At 41.4% G+C, this 17,350-nt stretch overlaps 1 protein-coding gene across 13 annotated transcripts in view; it reads right to left on the minus strand.

Moving 5' to 3' along the window:
* ZMYM2 (zinc finger MYM-type containing 2) overlaps positions 1-17,350 on the minus strand; it is a 180,338-nt gene that overhangs the window by 59,103 nt on the left and 103,885 nt on the right. For all 13 annotated transcript variants that reach the window (XM_054015489.1, XM_054015491.1, XM_054015488.1 and 10 more), the window contains 2 exons: positions 11,715-11,831; positions 4,776-4,926 (listed from right to left, as the gene is read on the minus strand). In XM_054015489.1, the coding sequence (XP_053871464.1) occupies positions 4,776-4,926; positions 11,715-11,831 (268 nt within the window). The remainder of the gene's footprint in view (positions 1-4,775; positions 4,927-11,714; positions 11,832-17,350) is intronic.

Consider the following 17,350-nt stretch of genomic DNA (forward strand, 5'->3'; position numbering starts at 1 on the left):
TTCCTACTTTAATTGAGACTAGATTGCACCACTCTGGAACATGTTGCAACAGTTCCGGGTTAGGGTGCCTGAAGATATCCTTGTGTTATGTCAGAAGGTCCAGAAATGGATGGATTCTTATGGGTGGACGAAATGAGAGCTTCAGTATACATCTGTGAACCAGAACTGTTTTGTTAAATTGGATGAAATAAGGAAGACTCATGCTCTGTCATGACAAATTTTCCATAGAATCTATGGTAGTCTTAGGTGTCAGTGTTAGGAAAGGGATCCCCACTCAAACTTTCTTTGGCTTTATCCACGGGACAAGAGAGTCTGGAACCTTAAACAGATCTGTCATTTTGGCATTGATGTTGCCCAGCTGTGGTGCGTAGACAGACAGAAACCAGGTTTTAAGACAACAAAGATGCAGTCTGAGAAATGTTTTACATGTGTGCATGAGGCCACAAGACCGAGGAGGGACAGGCACGTTCTGACTGATGTCCAGGGCCTGAAGGTGACCTGGTTTATGAGAGCGCCCCGGGAATGGAATCTCTCGATAGAAAGGCTCTTGGACTTCCTCATATGATCTGCTCATTAGGAGCCAATGGGAAGACGGTGAACTCATTCAGTCTCATCCAAGCTGCCACCACTGAAAAAAAACTTTTGTAAAGACTCTGGGTGCTGTGGCTAGGACAAATGGAAGAACCCAGAATTGGTAATGGTCTTGACCAAAGAGGAACCTTCAGTGGGATGGGCAAATGTCTACGTGAAAGTATGCCAAGACAAGGCGGGGTTTTATTGGACTAACTTCTATCGGCGAAAGAGAACAGCTTTCAAGCTACACAAAGTATGTGTCTTTCATGTCAAGAGCCACCAACCATGTGCCCTCTTCCAGGGAGTGAATTATTGATGTCCATGTGATCATGTAGAATTTTAATTTTTGGATGAATATATTTAATCAGTGCAGCCTGAGAATAGGCTTACATCTCCTATTCTTTCTGAGAACTAAGAAGTATGGGGAGTAGAATCCTTTCCCCTGATGTTGAGGTGGAACTTCTTCTATGGCTCCCCAGTAGAGAAAGGAATCCAGTTCTTGAAAGAATTTCCTCATGAGACTGGTTCCTGAAAAGGAAATAGGGAGGGGGTTTGTGGGTAGGAGTTGATAGAAACGCACCATCAGACAGCTGCAATGAATCATTTCCAGTACCCATCTGTTGGTTGTTAGGGTCCTCCACTTGCAGGCAAATTTGGTAAGGCAGCCATCAAAAAACTGAGAGGGGAGGATGATGTGGCATCAATAAAGAGACACGGACTCAGCAGTCTCACCAAAAGAAATTCTTTGTTTGAAGGTTAGAGTGAGGTGAGGCAGTGGACGTGCAGGACCTGTGTGTCTCAGCCTGTGCACGCTGTGTCACTTATGGGGCGATTCCTGATGGCGCTGGTAGTAAAAAGGTTGAGGGGGTTGTCTCACTCTGTATCCTTGCAATGGTGTCTCATAGGAGGCAAGGGTATAAATGCCCAGAGAGTGAAAAGTTGTTCTTGAGTCCTTGAGGGAGTGGAGAGGTTCATCCGTTTTCTCTTGGAACAAATTAACTGTATCTAAAGGCAGATCCTGAATGGTGCTCTTTACCTCCCTAGGGAAACCTGAGGATTGTAACCAGGAAGGTCATAGTCATTCCTCTGAACACATCATCTGCAGCATATACTGCAGCTTGGAGGGAAATCTTGGCCACCAATTTGCCCTTATTAATTAAGGAGTGGAAGTGGGCTCTATCTTCCTAAAGCAGCTTGTCATTAAAAACTGCATATAATTGGTAAAAATCATATTTAGCTAGTTGAGCCTTGAAATTCAAAATCCTGAATTGGGGAGAGATGGAGGAAAAGCTCTCTCTTCCCAGGAGATTCAGCCATTTAGCACCCTTTTTTGAGGGAACTGTTTTTGGGCATTGCAGCCTGGATCTTTCAGTGGCTGCTTCAGTACCACCAAGAAATTAGACTGTGGGTACAAGAATAGAAACTTTCTCCCCTTGGATGGAACAAAGTAGTGCTTCTCTGCCCTCTTTAAGGTGGGAGCGCAAGATGCAGGAGTGTGCCACACCATTTTTGCTCGATCCACAATGACCTCATTGATCAGGTGGGCACTCAACTGGGGCCTGAGTGCTGTAAAATGCCTCACAATCTATGCTGGAGCTCCTGAACTTCAAGTTATATCTGCAGCTTGGACGCCACCCTGTGCAGGAGGAGTTCCTGATATTGCCTGAATTCATCAGCCAGAGACCATGAAGATGGGATAACTGCCTCATCAGGAGAAGAAGATGAAACTGCTCTTAGAACCACTAGATCCGGATCATCTTTGTCCTCCGAATACTCCAACTGGACTGCTTGGGGTTGGCCAGTAGATGGTAATTAAAGTTCATGTACCAATCCGGGATGCCCCAATAGTACCAGTATGAGGGATTAAATGGCACAAGGAACAGGAGGACGAAACAGCAAGATTTTTTTGGTTTGGTTTAAAGATTTTATATTAAAAGGGCTCTACTACAAACTGAAATCTGAATCCTACTGTTTGCTCTACTTGGAGGAAGAGAATTCTGGGCAGGGTTTGCAAGATTATGGTTAAATCTGATCACTGCATCAAAGGATCAAAGGAAAAATATGCCTCTAAATCCTAATGATCTAGTCTACATCTCACAACCATATAGAAGCGCTGTAGCATGACTCCTGACAGACATTTAGTTTAGAGTTTATTTTGATACCCTATTATTCCATAGGTGGTGTGACAGCATTCCAAATAGGTAATCTCATCAATTGTGGCATTTTGTGACAGCATATCCCTAGGTAGCAAAACTTCAGACTTGAGAGGAGCATTGCTGATCTTAATTGGGTAGACATGTCCATTCCCCAGCATGTCCTTCAGTTTTCTTTAGGCTGATTGAGAAACTAAAATGATTGACTGAACAAGTGAAGTGATCAGTTATAAACTGAACATCCTCAAGCAAGCAACCAGTGCACAGATTCTGGGTCACCTTCCCCGGGCAGTGCCATCCACCACTGAATGATAATGAATACCTATCAAGACAGAAAACTATAGCTTGAAAGGGACTTTGATAATCTATTTATGTGTAAAAATGATTTCCTAGTGACTTTTCTTTTTTCTTTGCAGGGTTGTTGTAACTATGTTGGTCCCAGGAGATGAGAGAGATAAGGTAGGTGAAGTAATACCTTCTACTGGATCAACTTCTGTTGATGGAAGATACAAGCTTTCGAGCTTCATAGGGAAGAAAAGGAAGAGCTCGCTGAAGTTCAACAGCTTATATCTTCTGTCGACAGAAGTTGGTCCATTCAAAGATATTACCTCACCTATCTTCTTTCAAAAGTCTGAACAACAGGGTGGATTGATTTAAACCAAAATTTAAATTACCAATTTTAATGGTTTAAATCAGAAAACCTTAATATAAAGTGATTTTTCATTTGTACTACTTAGTTATTTTCCTAAAGAAAGGTTGATTTTCACTGGTTGACAACTATTAAAACATGTTGATTTGCACTAAATTTGGTGCTTTTTTTGCTAACCAGAAGGCTACACTATCTTCTATACACATTTAAACAATTATGCATCTTAACTTACTTTTATTCACATTCTTAATTTTTATATATTTGTTATGTTAGATAATGGCGAATTATGTATTTAGCGTTCACTAAATTATTAATTTTTTACTTATGATTTGTGTCAAGCTTTATTTGGATGGAAATTCAAATTCAACTAAAAATGCACAGAAACAGCATTTAAATTTTTTTAAATTATTAATAAAACTACAATACCTTAAATGTGCGAGATACATAAGAAAAAAGTTTATCAAAACATGTTTTGGATTTAAAACCAAATGATTTATTACATAAAGAAAGTATTCTCTATAGTTAGCGAACTGAACTGACTGTTTCTGGCCACCATGTCCACCAAGATTTTATAACTAGTAGATCGCATCCTCACATCTATATTTTATTCACAGACTGGAAGATGAAAACAAGATTTTCTGCTTTTTCAACACCCAACTGGTTTCTCGACTATGAATAAATGAGTCATCAAATTGAATTAGCTGAATAAACTGAAAGAAAGAAAATAGTCTCTTTGCATCTGCAGAAGAGAATACTGCTGTCAAAAGCAGGTTTAGCACTTCAACAAATTCTGATTCCAGGTGCATAGCAAGTGACTTCCATCAGTTCAGTGGTTTCACTTTCATTAAAATTTAACAGCAAACATCTATTGCTTATATAGTTTTTCATACTTAATTCAAACAATGTTAATAGACCATAATTTAGGCCTTAACACTGGTTGTCAATTTTTATTTTAAAAAAATAAACTTGCATTTAATTTAAATAAAAAAGACCGATTTATTTTTAAATCATCAAATTTTATCTACCCTGCTAAACAGAAAATTTGTTCAGTCCCTGTGTAGGGGCCACCCAGGTCTTAAAAGCAACCTTTCTTGATGGAGAAGGGTGTGGAGCACTGAAGAGCTTTAAAAAAAAAAAGAGTCTTGGCCCAGTCTTCTTCAACCTGAAATGAGCATTGCAGAAACTCAACAGATTGGAATGCATGGGAGTGTCTCAGGGCTTCAACAGGCCCACTCACCAGGAGGGGGGGGACCCTGTTCCAGCTCAAATACTGCTGAATAAGGTAGTATTTAATATATATTTTAATGTGAAAACTTTCATCATTATAAAGCAAAGGTAAACAGATTACAGTAAAAATACAATAAATGAGATCAAAGCCATAAAAAAAAGAAAAAACATACCTTCACTACAGAATGGTCTTTTGATACCAGAGAAATTCACCATTTCATGCAGTGTTTTCTCCTCTTGGCAGTATTCACAGTATGTAACTATGCAGTGCAGTTTCTTATAATCATCAGAACAAGTTCCGCTGCAGAACTGATATACTTTGTTCTAAACATAAAATAAAGTATAAAAAAGGGGTTAAGTATTAAGATTGGCATAGAGCAACTTTTAAACAAGAATATGCCTTTAATATTCAAATGCTTAAAAATGTGGCATGAGCAAAGATGCAAGTATATACGAGGTAGTGTGACCTCTACCAATAGAGGTAACAGCTTTTGATTAAACTGACACTCAATGCTACAGAAGTTATTTGTCATTAAGTATTTCACATGGAGAAAGTAACAACTGAGAAAGCATACATATTGGTAGATCTTAAAAAACAGCGCTATTTTCCTCTTTCAATTTACAGACAAGTTTCAAGATGATCTAAGATCAGCTATAATCTCTAAAGCAGAGTAGTTGAATAAGAAATGAAGATAACTGTGACCTACCTGTGCTATAATTGTTGTTCTTCAAGATGTGGATACAGACGTGAGGTCCACTCGTATGCATGCAGCCAGTCACCAAAGCAATTTGCTTAGAAGTACCCATCGGGGCTGCACACATGCCCTCTGGCCCCTCATAGCCCACCCAGGGTTATTTAAGGTTGGCACCACTCTGACCCCACTCAGTTCCATTGCACTGGAATCCAAGACTGGAGACTTCAGTATAGAGAGGACAGAGGGTGGATCATGGAATATACATCTGCACCCATATCTCGAAGAACAACAGTTACAGAGCAGGTAGATAACCACTTTTTCTTTGAGTGGTTGCAGACATGCATTCCACCAAGATGACTCACAAGCAGTAATGGAAGGAGATGGGGCTCGGAATCTTCTTAATAGCAACTACAGAACTGCCCTTCCAAGTTTGCATCTGATCAAGATGCAGTTTTAACAGTGTAGTGTTTGGTAAAAGGATGTATGGAAGACAAGCTTGCACCCCAGCAAATATCCAATATGAGGTTACTTGCTGTAACTGGAGTTTTTGTGAGATCTGTGGTCCCTATCTGTATCCCACATATTGGTACACACATGCACCATATGCCTGAGTCCAGAAGTTTTTCCAAGCAGTGTCCGTTGACCCACATGTGCACAGTATCTCCCCTTGTGCTCCTGATGAAGGGTATAAGGGGCAGTGCGAGTTGATGCCACTCCAGTTCCTCCTCTTACTGCAACATAATCAAGTCTGAAGCGGAAGGAGGGCAGGCAGTGGAATACAGAAAGGGGCCATACATTTCAATAAACCTCCAGTTACAGTTAAGTAACCACCTCTTCTTCAAGTGCTAGACCCTATGGGTATTCCACACATGGGTGACTTGCAAGCAGTGATCAGAGTGGAGGAGGGTGCGCAGATGCTGGTAGCAGAGCTGTTTGTAATACAGCCCTTCCTATTGCTGCATCCGCAGCTGTCACTTGAGTCAGGGCATAGTGTGCTGTAAACATGCGGAGAGATCACCAAGTTGCAGCTTTGCAAATCTCCTGCAATGGAATCTGATCAGGATGCTGTGGAGGCTGCTTGGGCTTGCATTATGTAAGCTGTAACACCCCTCGAAGCGGAAGATTTGCTATCTTATAGCATTCTAGTATACATCCTGAAACACACTTAGAAATTCTCTGGAAGGATACGGCTAGGCCCTTTGATCTTTCTGCTACTGTGACAAAGTCTCAGAGACTTTCTAATGGGCTTAGTTCTCTGCAGGTAGAACTCCAGGGTGTGTCTGACGTCAAGGGAGTGCAGTTTCTTGTCCCCAGGAGAGGAATGAGGTTTTAGGTCTGGTCTACACTGGGGGGGGGGGGGGGGAGAGGGGGAAATCGATCTAAGTTACGCAACTTCAGCTACATGAATAACGTAGCTGAAGTCGATGTACTTAGACCTACTCACTGCAGTGCCTTCACTGCGGTGAGTTGACTGCTGCCGCTCCCCCATCAACTCTGCCTACACCTCTCGCAGCGGCAGAGTACAGGAGTCGATGGGACAGCGCTCAGGGATCAATTTATCACGTCTAGACTAGACACGATAAATTGACCCCCACTGGATCAATTGCTGCCCGCCAATCTGGCGGGTAGTGTAGACATACCCATAGAAAACATACAAGTAAGTGAACTGATTGGTTGATATGGAATTCGGACACCATCTTGGGGAAGAATTTGGGATGTAGCCAAAGGGAGACCTCCTCCTTGAGGAATACTGTGAAAGGAGGGTCTGCCATCATGGCTGATGGCTCACTGACTCTCCTGGCCAAAGTGATGGCTACTAAGAACGCTACTTTCATGGTGAGGTAGGTCATGGCACAGGTTGCCATAGATTTGAAGAGTGGACCTGGGAGAATTGACAGGATGAGGTTACGGTCCCACTGAAGCCTGGACTACTTGATAGGCGGGAAGTTTCTGATCAAGCCTTTCATAAAGAGTACGATCATCAGGGGCATGAAGATAGAGCATCCCTATACCAGGGAAAGGAAGGTGCTAAATGTTGGTAGGTGTACACGAAGCGAGCTAAGGGATAAACCTGGTGTTTTTAGGGCGAGGAAATAGTCGAGGATAACCAGAAGGTCTACCGTGGTGAAGGAATGGTGGTAGTGGCACATCCAAGAAGAAAAGGGGCATCATTTAGCTTGGTAGTATATCCTTGAAGACTCTTTCCTGGTATGGTTAAGGACTACCTGGACCGAGGCAGAGTACAAGTGTGCTATGTCCGACACCCATCCAAACACCAAGCTGTGAGGTGTAGTGAGCTTGGGTTGGAAAGCCTGAGCCTTCCGCAGTCTTGTGAGCCTTCCGCAGTCTTGTGTCAGGAGAACCTGGAATGGGCCAATCCTGATGGGCTGGTGTGTGGACAGAACTGTGTTGGCCAATAGGGTGTTAGGAGGAGGATGGCGGCTTCGTCTTGGCAAATCTTCCAGAGAATCTGTGGTCTGAGAGGAATGGGGGAAAGGCATATCAGAGGCTGCTCGTCCAGGGAAAGAGGAGAGTGTCGCCCTATGAGTCACTGCCTACTGCCACACTGGAGCAGTATTTGGGCAGCTTTCTGTTCATCTGGGACGCAAACAGGTCCAATAGGGGAGTACCCCACTGCGGAAAGATGTTGGTCAGACCTGTGTAGTGTATTTCCCATTTATGATCTACGTAGAGACTTCTACTTAGTCTGTCCGCCAGGTAGTTCTGAGCAGCTGGGAGGGATGCGACCTGTATGGTAACCTAATTCCTGACACACCAGTGGCACAGTAGCACTACCTCGAAGCAGGAGGGGGACAAGATCTCGCTCTTCCCTGTTAGTTTATATATACCATCATGATGATATTGTCTGATAGGACTTGCAAGCAGAGGGAACGTATGAGGGGAAGGAAGGCCTTGTAGGCTAGGTGGACTGTTCTGAGTTCCAGCAAGTTTATATGCAGCCTGGTTTCCCATGGTGTCCATGACCCCTCGCCTGCATGGCAGTCCAGGTGAGCACCCCTCCTGTAAGGGAGGCTGTTGGTATGGGAGAGCTGGAGGGGATCCCCACCATGACTTTGGCTGGGTTGGACCACCAACCAAGAAAGGCAAGAACTTCTGAGGGAACAGTGACTCAGGAATCCATGTGATGCCTGTTAGGTTGAGTGGACCCAGGCTTGTAGACACCACAAATGGAGCCTGGCAAAAACTGTCATATGTGCATTAGGCCATTGTATAACTAAGATTTCTAAACAACAGGATAACTATTTATAGTAAATATATACAGTAATGCTTCTAAAGATTAGAAGAGCGAAGGGGAACACGGTTCTGACTCAAGCCATGTGGTGGTAAGAGGGAACTGGAGTGATGTTGACCTGCACCACCCCTTATACTCTCACGGGAAAGCACAAGGGGAGATACTGTGCATGTGCGGGTCAATGGACACTGCTTGGAAAAACTTCCAGACTCAGGTGCATGGCGCATGTGTATACCCATGTGCGGAATATATAGAGGGACTAGCACTTGAAGAAAAAACGTTATTGAGAAATGCGACCAAAGTCACTTGGGCCCTCAACAAATGAACCACCAGTCTCCATGGAGATGTGGTCTGAGCAACTCCATGTGCTGTCGTAATGCAGAAAGTAATCTAACTGTGTGGAAACCTTTTGACCCTTCATCTGATCTGCAGAAGAGACAAAAAGTTGAGGTGATGCCTTAAGTGATCTAATACCAATGTTCATTTCATATCCAAGGAATGAAGATGCTGCTCATTCACATCTGAGTGAGGCTTGGTGAAACTGTGACACTACTTTTGGATACAGAGGCTCAACTATTAAGGCTTGCAGTTCACTAACTCTCCTCATAGTAATTATAGCTTTTTATTTTTATTGCTGTCTTTTGGCAAAGGGGAGACAGTGAGCAAGTTGCTGTGGCTCAAAATGGAGGAGTCATGAGGGCAGCCAGTATAGAACTGAGGTCCTACAAGGGAATCATTTCTTTTACAGCTGGAAAGAGGAGGACAAGACCTTTTAGAAAGATAAGATAACGATCACGTACTTGGAAAATCCCAACTTCCCCTGCATCAGAGGATAAAGTGCTGAGCTCGAACTGAAGACCTAAGCTGTAACAGGCAATCCAAAATTTCTTGAATATGTGCTAGCATCAGTTGAATTCCCCAAGCCAATGACCAAACTAGGTAAACCCAGTAGAAGGATTTCTCCTAAGAAATAGGACTTGCTGCACTGCTTGAGAACATTGTTCTTCCTCCTCATCTAACCATAAAGTACCCACACGATTAGGTGCAGATTGCTTGGCACACGATGCTATATCTGACCATGGTGTTGTGTCAACAGGTAAGGAATGAGGGGAAGAAATCTGCGAGGTCAAACTGACAGATTGTGAAGGTCAGAAAACCAGCACTGTCTCAGCCAAACTAGTGCAATGAGTATCACGCTGACAGGATCCAACTTCAGTTTGAGAATAACCTGAGGGACAAGTGGGATCTGGGGGAATGAATACATCAGGGCTGATACGCAATTCAAATGGAAGGCATTGATTAATGAGACAGACTGAGACCTCCTCGAGCGTAAAACTGACTGCATTTCTTGGTGTCTTTCATTGCAAACAGGGCAATTGTCTGAATGCCCTATTTTCTGAAAGTGAACCTCAGCATACAGCCCTTCACAGACCATTGGTGACTTTGGAGAAATTCCTGCAGAATGACTGACCACCCGATTCTGTGAACCTGGTAAGTGTGCAACTGTGAGAATGATGTCTTCCTCGATGCAAAAATGCCAAAACATCATGGCTTCCTGACAGAGCTGGTTGGAGTCAACTCCTCCTTGCCTGTTCACACAGTACATTGTAGTGGTATTGTCATTAAGTGTGTGAATCGTTGCACACCTTTGATCTAATCCCAAAAGGCCAGGCAAGCATTGCCAATCACTCAAAGCTCCAGGACACTGACATGAAGGGAAACTTCCTGTTCTGTTCATACACCCCTGTACTTTCAATGTCCCTAAATGCACCCTCCAACTTATTGTGGCGGCATCAATAATTATAGTCCTGGTCACTGGAGGACAGGCGAAAGGAATATGGCAAGTAGGCATCCAGAAGACTGAGGACAGAAAACCAGACATTCTCCTCTAATGTTGGGAGAACGATAGCTAAGGTTACTATATTGAATCTCATATTGCTGATGTAGTTGTTGAGACCTCAGAGGTCCCGAATATGTCTCATCCCTCCATGGGGTTTGGGGATCAGGAATTTATGGGAGTAGAATCCCTTTCCCTGATGCTGAATGGGAACTTTCTCTACGGCTCCCAAAGTGCAGAGTCTCAATTTGCTGTAGAAGCACTGACTCATGAAAGGGTTCCCTGAAAAGGGACAAAGTTGGGGTGTTTGAAGGGGGGGGGACAGACAGGAATTGGATGGCATAACCAAATCCTACCATGCTTAGAATCCATACATCTGTGGTTATTGTTTCCTAAACACTGTAGAAAAGGGACAATCTGTCCCTAAATGGCAGGGAATTGGTATGGAAGTTGATGACTGGTATGTTGACCTCCACAGGAAAGCCAATTTGACTGCTTGCCTAAAACTGATAGAGGAATTGCAAATGGAGCACTTCTCCTTGATATGCCCTCTCCCAAGCACAATACGCACTGATAATGGGGACTGCTACTGCAGGTAACTATTTCACATGAGGGACAGTGCTGGAAACCTTGTGAAGGCATTGCACCATCCAAAAAACAACTATTTAACTAATCTAACACTAGGGGTCTACTACTAACTGTAACTACAGATTAAAAAAAAGAGAGAGAGAGAAAAAAACTCTCAGACTACAATATATGAGGTAAATACCTCATAAAATGCTCTAACTCAAGCCGTGGGTGGTGAGAGGGAACCTAGGAGGGTTAGAGCGGCACCACCTTTAAAAAGCCCTAGGAGGAACTACAACGGGCCAAAAGGAGCATGCACCACCCAACTGATATTACTAAGCCAAGTTCTCCAGCACCGGCATGCATACATCTGAGTGGAATACATGTCTGCAACTACTCAAAGAAAAAGCAGGCTTCAACCTCTACAGCTGAGGTGAGAAATGAGAATTACCTTTTACTTTAAATTCTAGATCCTTTTTGCTATAGATAATATGGTATTTGAGTACATACACATGTGCACGCACACACTCTCTCGCAAAACCTTTTGATTCCATCAGTAAAACACAAACATGATTAATACCCAATTTTTGCTAATTAAAACATTAAAAAGAAAAGTTATTCAAACTTTAAGGACTACCCCACTATTCAGAGGTACACATTTAAACAAAATATAGGTTTAAAAACCTCTTCGTAAGTAACCTATTTGGCAAGTACATGTAACCAGTCCCTACTTCCTTGATAATACTGAAGCAGAACATACCTCCCACTCCAGTACTTCTGGTTTTGAACAAAAAGAACTTTTGCAATAATTGCATTTCAGCTGAATGTCACTTGGAGACACAAACTGACCATTGGTTGAAGACTGCACACTAAGAGTCTGAAAAATATAAAAACATATACACATCACTGTAGAAAGTGTTATACAAATTTACATTTTTCTTAATTAAAATATGTTTCATTAAAGTTACACTGTTAACGACAATATGAGTTTTTATATTATTGAATTCAGAAGCTTTCCTTGTAGAAGATACAATAGATAAATCTTTCCACTTTTGATTGATTCTCCCCACCTCTCTCAATTGCTTTACAGGTCTTTCCCTCTTCTTCACAATCTACTACTCTTGCTATAATCTATTTGTTTCACCTCTGATGATCTTCAGTCTTGTTTCTCATAGATTCCCATCTACTATACTCAATGTTAAGGACCTCTTTAGGCTGCTCCTTGTGTGTATGCATAAAGCTGAAGAGCATCCTTCCCCTCTGCTCCCCACCACGGATCAGTTGACACAATTAATCAGTCATGTAGCTTGAAATAAACAATTCCCAATTAGAATTATCAAACTATCATTTATATCAGAGGTTTCATATGAAAGGAACTAGACAAAGCAATCTTTATAAAGAACCCCCGCCCTCCACCAAAAATAAAAGAAAAAACAAGGCAGATTAACACTACCCTGCCCTCAGGCAAAAGCCTGAGAATGGAGAAATGTATTAAATGGTCAAACTTGGGTTCTGGCAGATCAGATGAGGAAATAAATGGCAGAGTAGAGAGCAATCTACTGAGAATACAAGCTGTGTCCCAATGGACGCAACTGTCATGGCAAGAAGAGGCACTCGCTCAGGTAACCAGATCCCACACCATTTAGGGCTTTTAGATGAAATGAGACATCTTGTATTGCATCTGGAGATGTACAGGAAGCCTTTAAACCTCACTAAACCAACCACCAACTATTCTCTGTGCTGTGGTCATGCCAGAGTCTCAATCAAAGGTGGTCACAGAAATCTAAGATAGCACTACCTTCTCCACACCCACCTTCTTAATAGCCTTACCCAAAAGAGAAAGATTATAAACAGGACAATAACAAGTTTGCAACATTTATTTATTTTTAAAAGTAGGGAACTAATCAAAGTTTGGGATAAGCTTTAACTTCAAACAATAATGGACTCATTACCACTGCTCCAGCTGATTTCAAAAGCCATGCCAGTTCAGGGTTTACTTCCAAGTTCATACTGGCATAAAACTGACCAGCACTGGCGCATCTTAATCAAGTAACATACTGATGTACACTGGACTGGTGCAAGACCCAACTTTGCACAAGTGCAACATCAGGAGTTTGCATGAGTTTTCACTCTGGTGTGTACTAATGTAGATGAGGCCTCAGAGTAAAACTGGCCTAACCTCAAATAGAAAAGATTACGTTTTGTTTCTTCAGATAACTGCGTCATTATAACTTGAACCCAGTGCGATGTCCACAAACAGTACTCCATGCAAGCATTTCAGGGCCTCTGAATCTTCACACCTGTCACATTATGTCCAGCACAGATCTTTGCAGTATTATGTAATGGGTTTATTTAAACTTCATCACATTTTGGCTTGTTCTATTGCCTGCTTTAAATAGTTCTATTCTGCACTGAGAGTTGTGCAAGTGCTATGAAGAGTAGGATCTACAAGTTGCTACATCCTCATATTTGCAGATGCCAGGACAAAGTCAGCAGCTCCTCCGGCACATATTACTGGACTGGTGACCACAGTTTATTCTGATAAACAATCATGCCTTTGGGTGTTGGTGCTCAAGGAGTAAAATAGTATGGGGGTTTTTTAAGTTTAAGTTTTCTTGTTCTGTTGATTTTTTTCCTTTGTCTTATTACTGAAAATCCTCTCTTGCATTTTTCTCTCCAGGATCCAGAGGAAAGAGTAGTCTGAGTCTAGAGAGAAGATCTCTCTCCAGGTCCTTCAACTCCCCATTCTGTTCCTCTCCCTACTATCCACTCCCCCACTAAGTACAGGGGAGGCCCTAGGGAGTTGCACTGGTTGGGAAATGAGGAGGTAGTAAAGCAACATGCAGAGGTAGGTGGTTCCTTTTTATCAGAGCTTTGGATGTTGCTAAAACAGTTGACAGGCACTTGTGACAACCCATAGGCAATAAGTACATTAGAAATGGTGTGTGTTCATGACCACTGACCATTGATTTTTGTCATTTTTGTTTTCCAAAAAAATCACTAAAAAAGGGAGGGCAAAGGAAAATTTTTTTTTTGGTATGTTAAAGGCGATCTGAAAAAACTGGTTATGTGGCTTTTTTGCTTCTTTTGATATATAAAAGTCCTGAAAGGATTTTATTTAATGTTCCCCTGCTCTTCTTTATATATTAGAAATTCAGGTCCTGTCTAGGCTGGAAGACAAGTGACCGGATAAATAGCAAAATAGTTACATGACAAAAGTGAAAATTAAAGAGTTGAGAATGGAGGGATTTTTAGTCAGACAGTTCAAAATTTGTTTTTAATTAATATTTAAAGTTTAATTACTAACATTTTAGATCATGGAAATTGTTGTTTACGAGTTTTAATATACACACATCTTCAATTAAAATACAGCTCACAACAAGCACCACAGAGGTCTACCAGAGATTGCCAGGGAAGACCAGAATTTACATTCCTGATATTTCTAAAATAAAAAACAAGCAAAGAATTTTTTTAAAATATCAAAATAATCCTTCAGGCCATTTATAATACCTCACTGAGCCCATCTATAAGCCCTCTACCCCACTCACAATTAATTTCTTCTTCTTTAACTTTCGAGTGGACTTATAAGTTGCTTATTGTTTTTTCCCCTTACTCAGTCTATCCTTACATTGCAAGCTGCTCAAAGAGAACATCCTTCTTGAATGTCTGAGAAACATCTAAAACAGTGTGTACTACAGTTAGAATAAATAAATCAAGCAGCAAAAAAAAGGGCACAAGACCATTAAAAATTTTTTCCAGGCACCTTTAAGTTATTTTTTATTAATATTTGTATTAAAGTTGTATTTTAAATTATACATTTGTTCCCTTCTTTGTTGAGCTCTCATCTGAGCCAAGAATGGTCATGTTTCGTTGCAGCTGCTCGAAGCCTTGCCCTGAATACAGAGGACATAGGAAGTGCCAGGCACAGATGAGACCATCAGAGACCACAATCAGGCTTCCATCCAAGCAACTTAACAGGTGACACAGCCAGTGCTCTAAACTGTCAAACTGTCACTGAAGAGTGAAACAGGAACAGTCTGGGATTGCACTGGGAGGACTGAAGCACTAATGCAATTGCTAAACCCTGCCCTTACATTCTACACTGGCACTGCAACTGGTGGAACGTGATGAAGTGCTGAATAACATGAAAGTTAGGGCTGCTCTGAGCAAGGGCAGTTCAAATTGCAGTAGCAATTTTGCATATGAATGCATGTGTTACAAGTCTTCTAAGAGGTCCAAACAGTAGTAAGCACACCAAGTTTTTCTGGTTTTGACAAAGATAAAATGAACAACCCAGAAAAAATCAAATTGCTCCAAGCAGTGAAATAATGTAAACAAACAAACAAAAATCGAAGTGCATAAAATGTGTTTGTTTCTTAGAAGAGCTAATTTATCAGTCACCCATCCACCCAGGATTGTTCCACAAGCAAATTTCAACAACCTTACAGCACTGGGAAAGAAAAAAAAACTACCTCCATTACAGCCTCCGTTCAGGAATGTGAAATATTTTCTCTACTATTATCAGACTCATAGCATGGATTTCCGCCACCAACATGCCAACCTCCCATCACACGCATTCCATGGTAGAGGACAAGAGAGAACAGCATACTACCTGGCCACCAACAAAATGGGCAACAAATTACAGGATGTTCTACTTAAAGAAGTCTGAAACCTACTAGATCCAGCACCCTCTCTAGGCACACTCAAAAACTGGAAGACTAGAAAAAAAGATGTCGAGACATGGCGAAAGACAAGACTATTTAAGTAAGGCACTTTACGCCTATTCAGGACTGATGCTACTGGCAAGATGACCTAGCAAGCTCATACTGCAGCACCACATCTTCAGAAAGAAGGAATTTCCAGCCTCAGTTTCCTTAGATATCAAGTTCAGACATGACCAAAAAAAAAAACAAACCTTCAGTTGTTCCAGTGGACTTAATGGCAGCACAATGTTGGATGGAAACATTAATATGATATACGAATAACTTTATACTTAACCCTGAAACATTATTAGATTCAGAAGACCAAGCAGTATGTTTAGGATATATGGAAAGGCCTCAGACATTCTTGCATAGCGTTTCACCAGCAACCACCTATGGAACAACAGCCTTAGGTAAACATTCCTGGTCTTCTCTCAGTCACAAGGATGAATGGTTACACTCAACTGCTCAAGGAAAGGAGAACAGTATTCATGTACTAGCATAAATGCCATGGCATATACCTCAACATATTAAAAGCATTTGAATAGTTCACTTAACAAGTAATTTTTATTTGAAAATGAAAGGATTATTCAAGAGAAGATATATTATCAGAGTGGGAAACATAGCAACCTACTTTAAGAGTAGAGTGAACGAATAAGATCTTGAATCAAAGGGATTGATCAAAGGAAAATCACCTTGAATTTCCCTCTTAACAGTGCAGAACCACCCATGACTAGTAAAAATAAAAATCACTGGTGGAACCCTATATTCACACCTTTCTGCAAAACTTTCAGCCCTTTAGGAGTAAAAGCAAACTGTACAGAGTGGCTGGACGACAAATTGTTAGATAATAGCTAATACTAATTCATTCAAACTCATTTTAACTGAGTAAATCCCAGTTTGAGAGGATTCACTTAAAAAAGACTATTAAAGAAAAAACAGGTACACTACTAGGCACATATTAGCTATTACTGTTGAAATGGGTAAAAAGGTGAAGCTAAATTTACATTAGCAAACATTAAGAATATACGGAGTATGATATTAAGTCAATTCTTTAATCCATCACATGGTTTGTAGTACTGCTGCTCACATGGTTCATTAAATAAGTAAATCCATCACCCACTGCTTGAAGCATTGCACATGTATTTGGTGGCTGAGTGTCCCTCATTTTTGTCAGGGAATCTCATATTTTGTGAATAAAATGAAGCAAATTCAGAATTAATTATCAGAGGGGTAGCCGTGTTAGTCTGAATCTGTAAAAAGCAACAGAGGGTCCTGTGGCACCTTTGAGACTAACAGAAGTATTGGGAGCATAAGCTTTCATGGGCAAGAACCTCACTTCTTCAGATGCAAGAAGTGAGGTTCTTACCCACAAAAGCTTATGCTCCCAATACTTCTGTTAGTCTCAAAGGTGCCACAGGACCCTCTGTTGCTTTTTTCAGAATTAATTGTCTTTTTCCATAGATGAAGGGCAACATCTTGACTGAAGAGGGTGAAAAAAAACTGGTTTCCTTTTCTTGAGTTCAGTACCATGTTGTTCACTCTGGTATTAGAGATGCCAGGAATACTTCATGCCACAACCTGTGCTTTAGATCTCTGTCCTTCCTTTCAAGGTTTATTCAGAGGAGTGGAACACGGGTGAACTGTTGAGAGATATCGACTCTTACTTAATAGAAGCCAACTCCTCTGAAGGAAG

Source organism: Malaclemys terrapin, chromosome 1 (genome assembly GCF_027887155.1).
Source record: "Malaclemys terrapin pileata isolate rMalTer1 chromosome 1, rMalTer1.hap1, whole genome shotgun sequence".
Classification (NCBI taxonomy): Eukaryota; Metazoa; Chordata; order Testudines; family Emydidae; genus Malaclemys; species Malaclemys terrapin.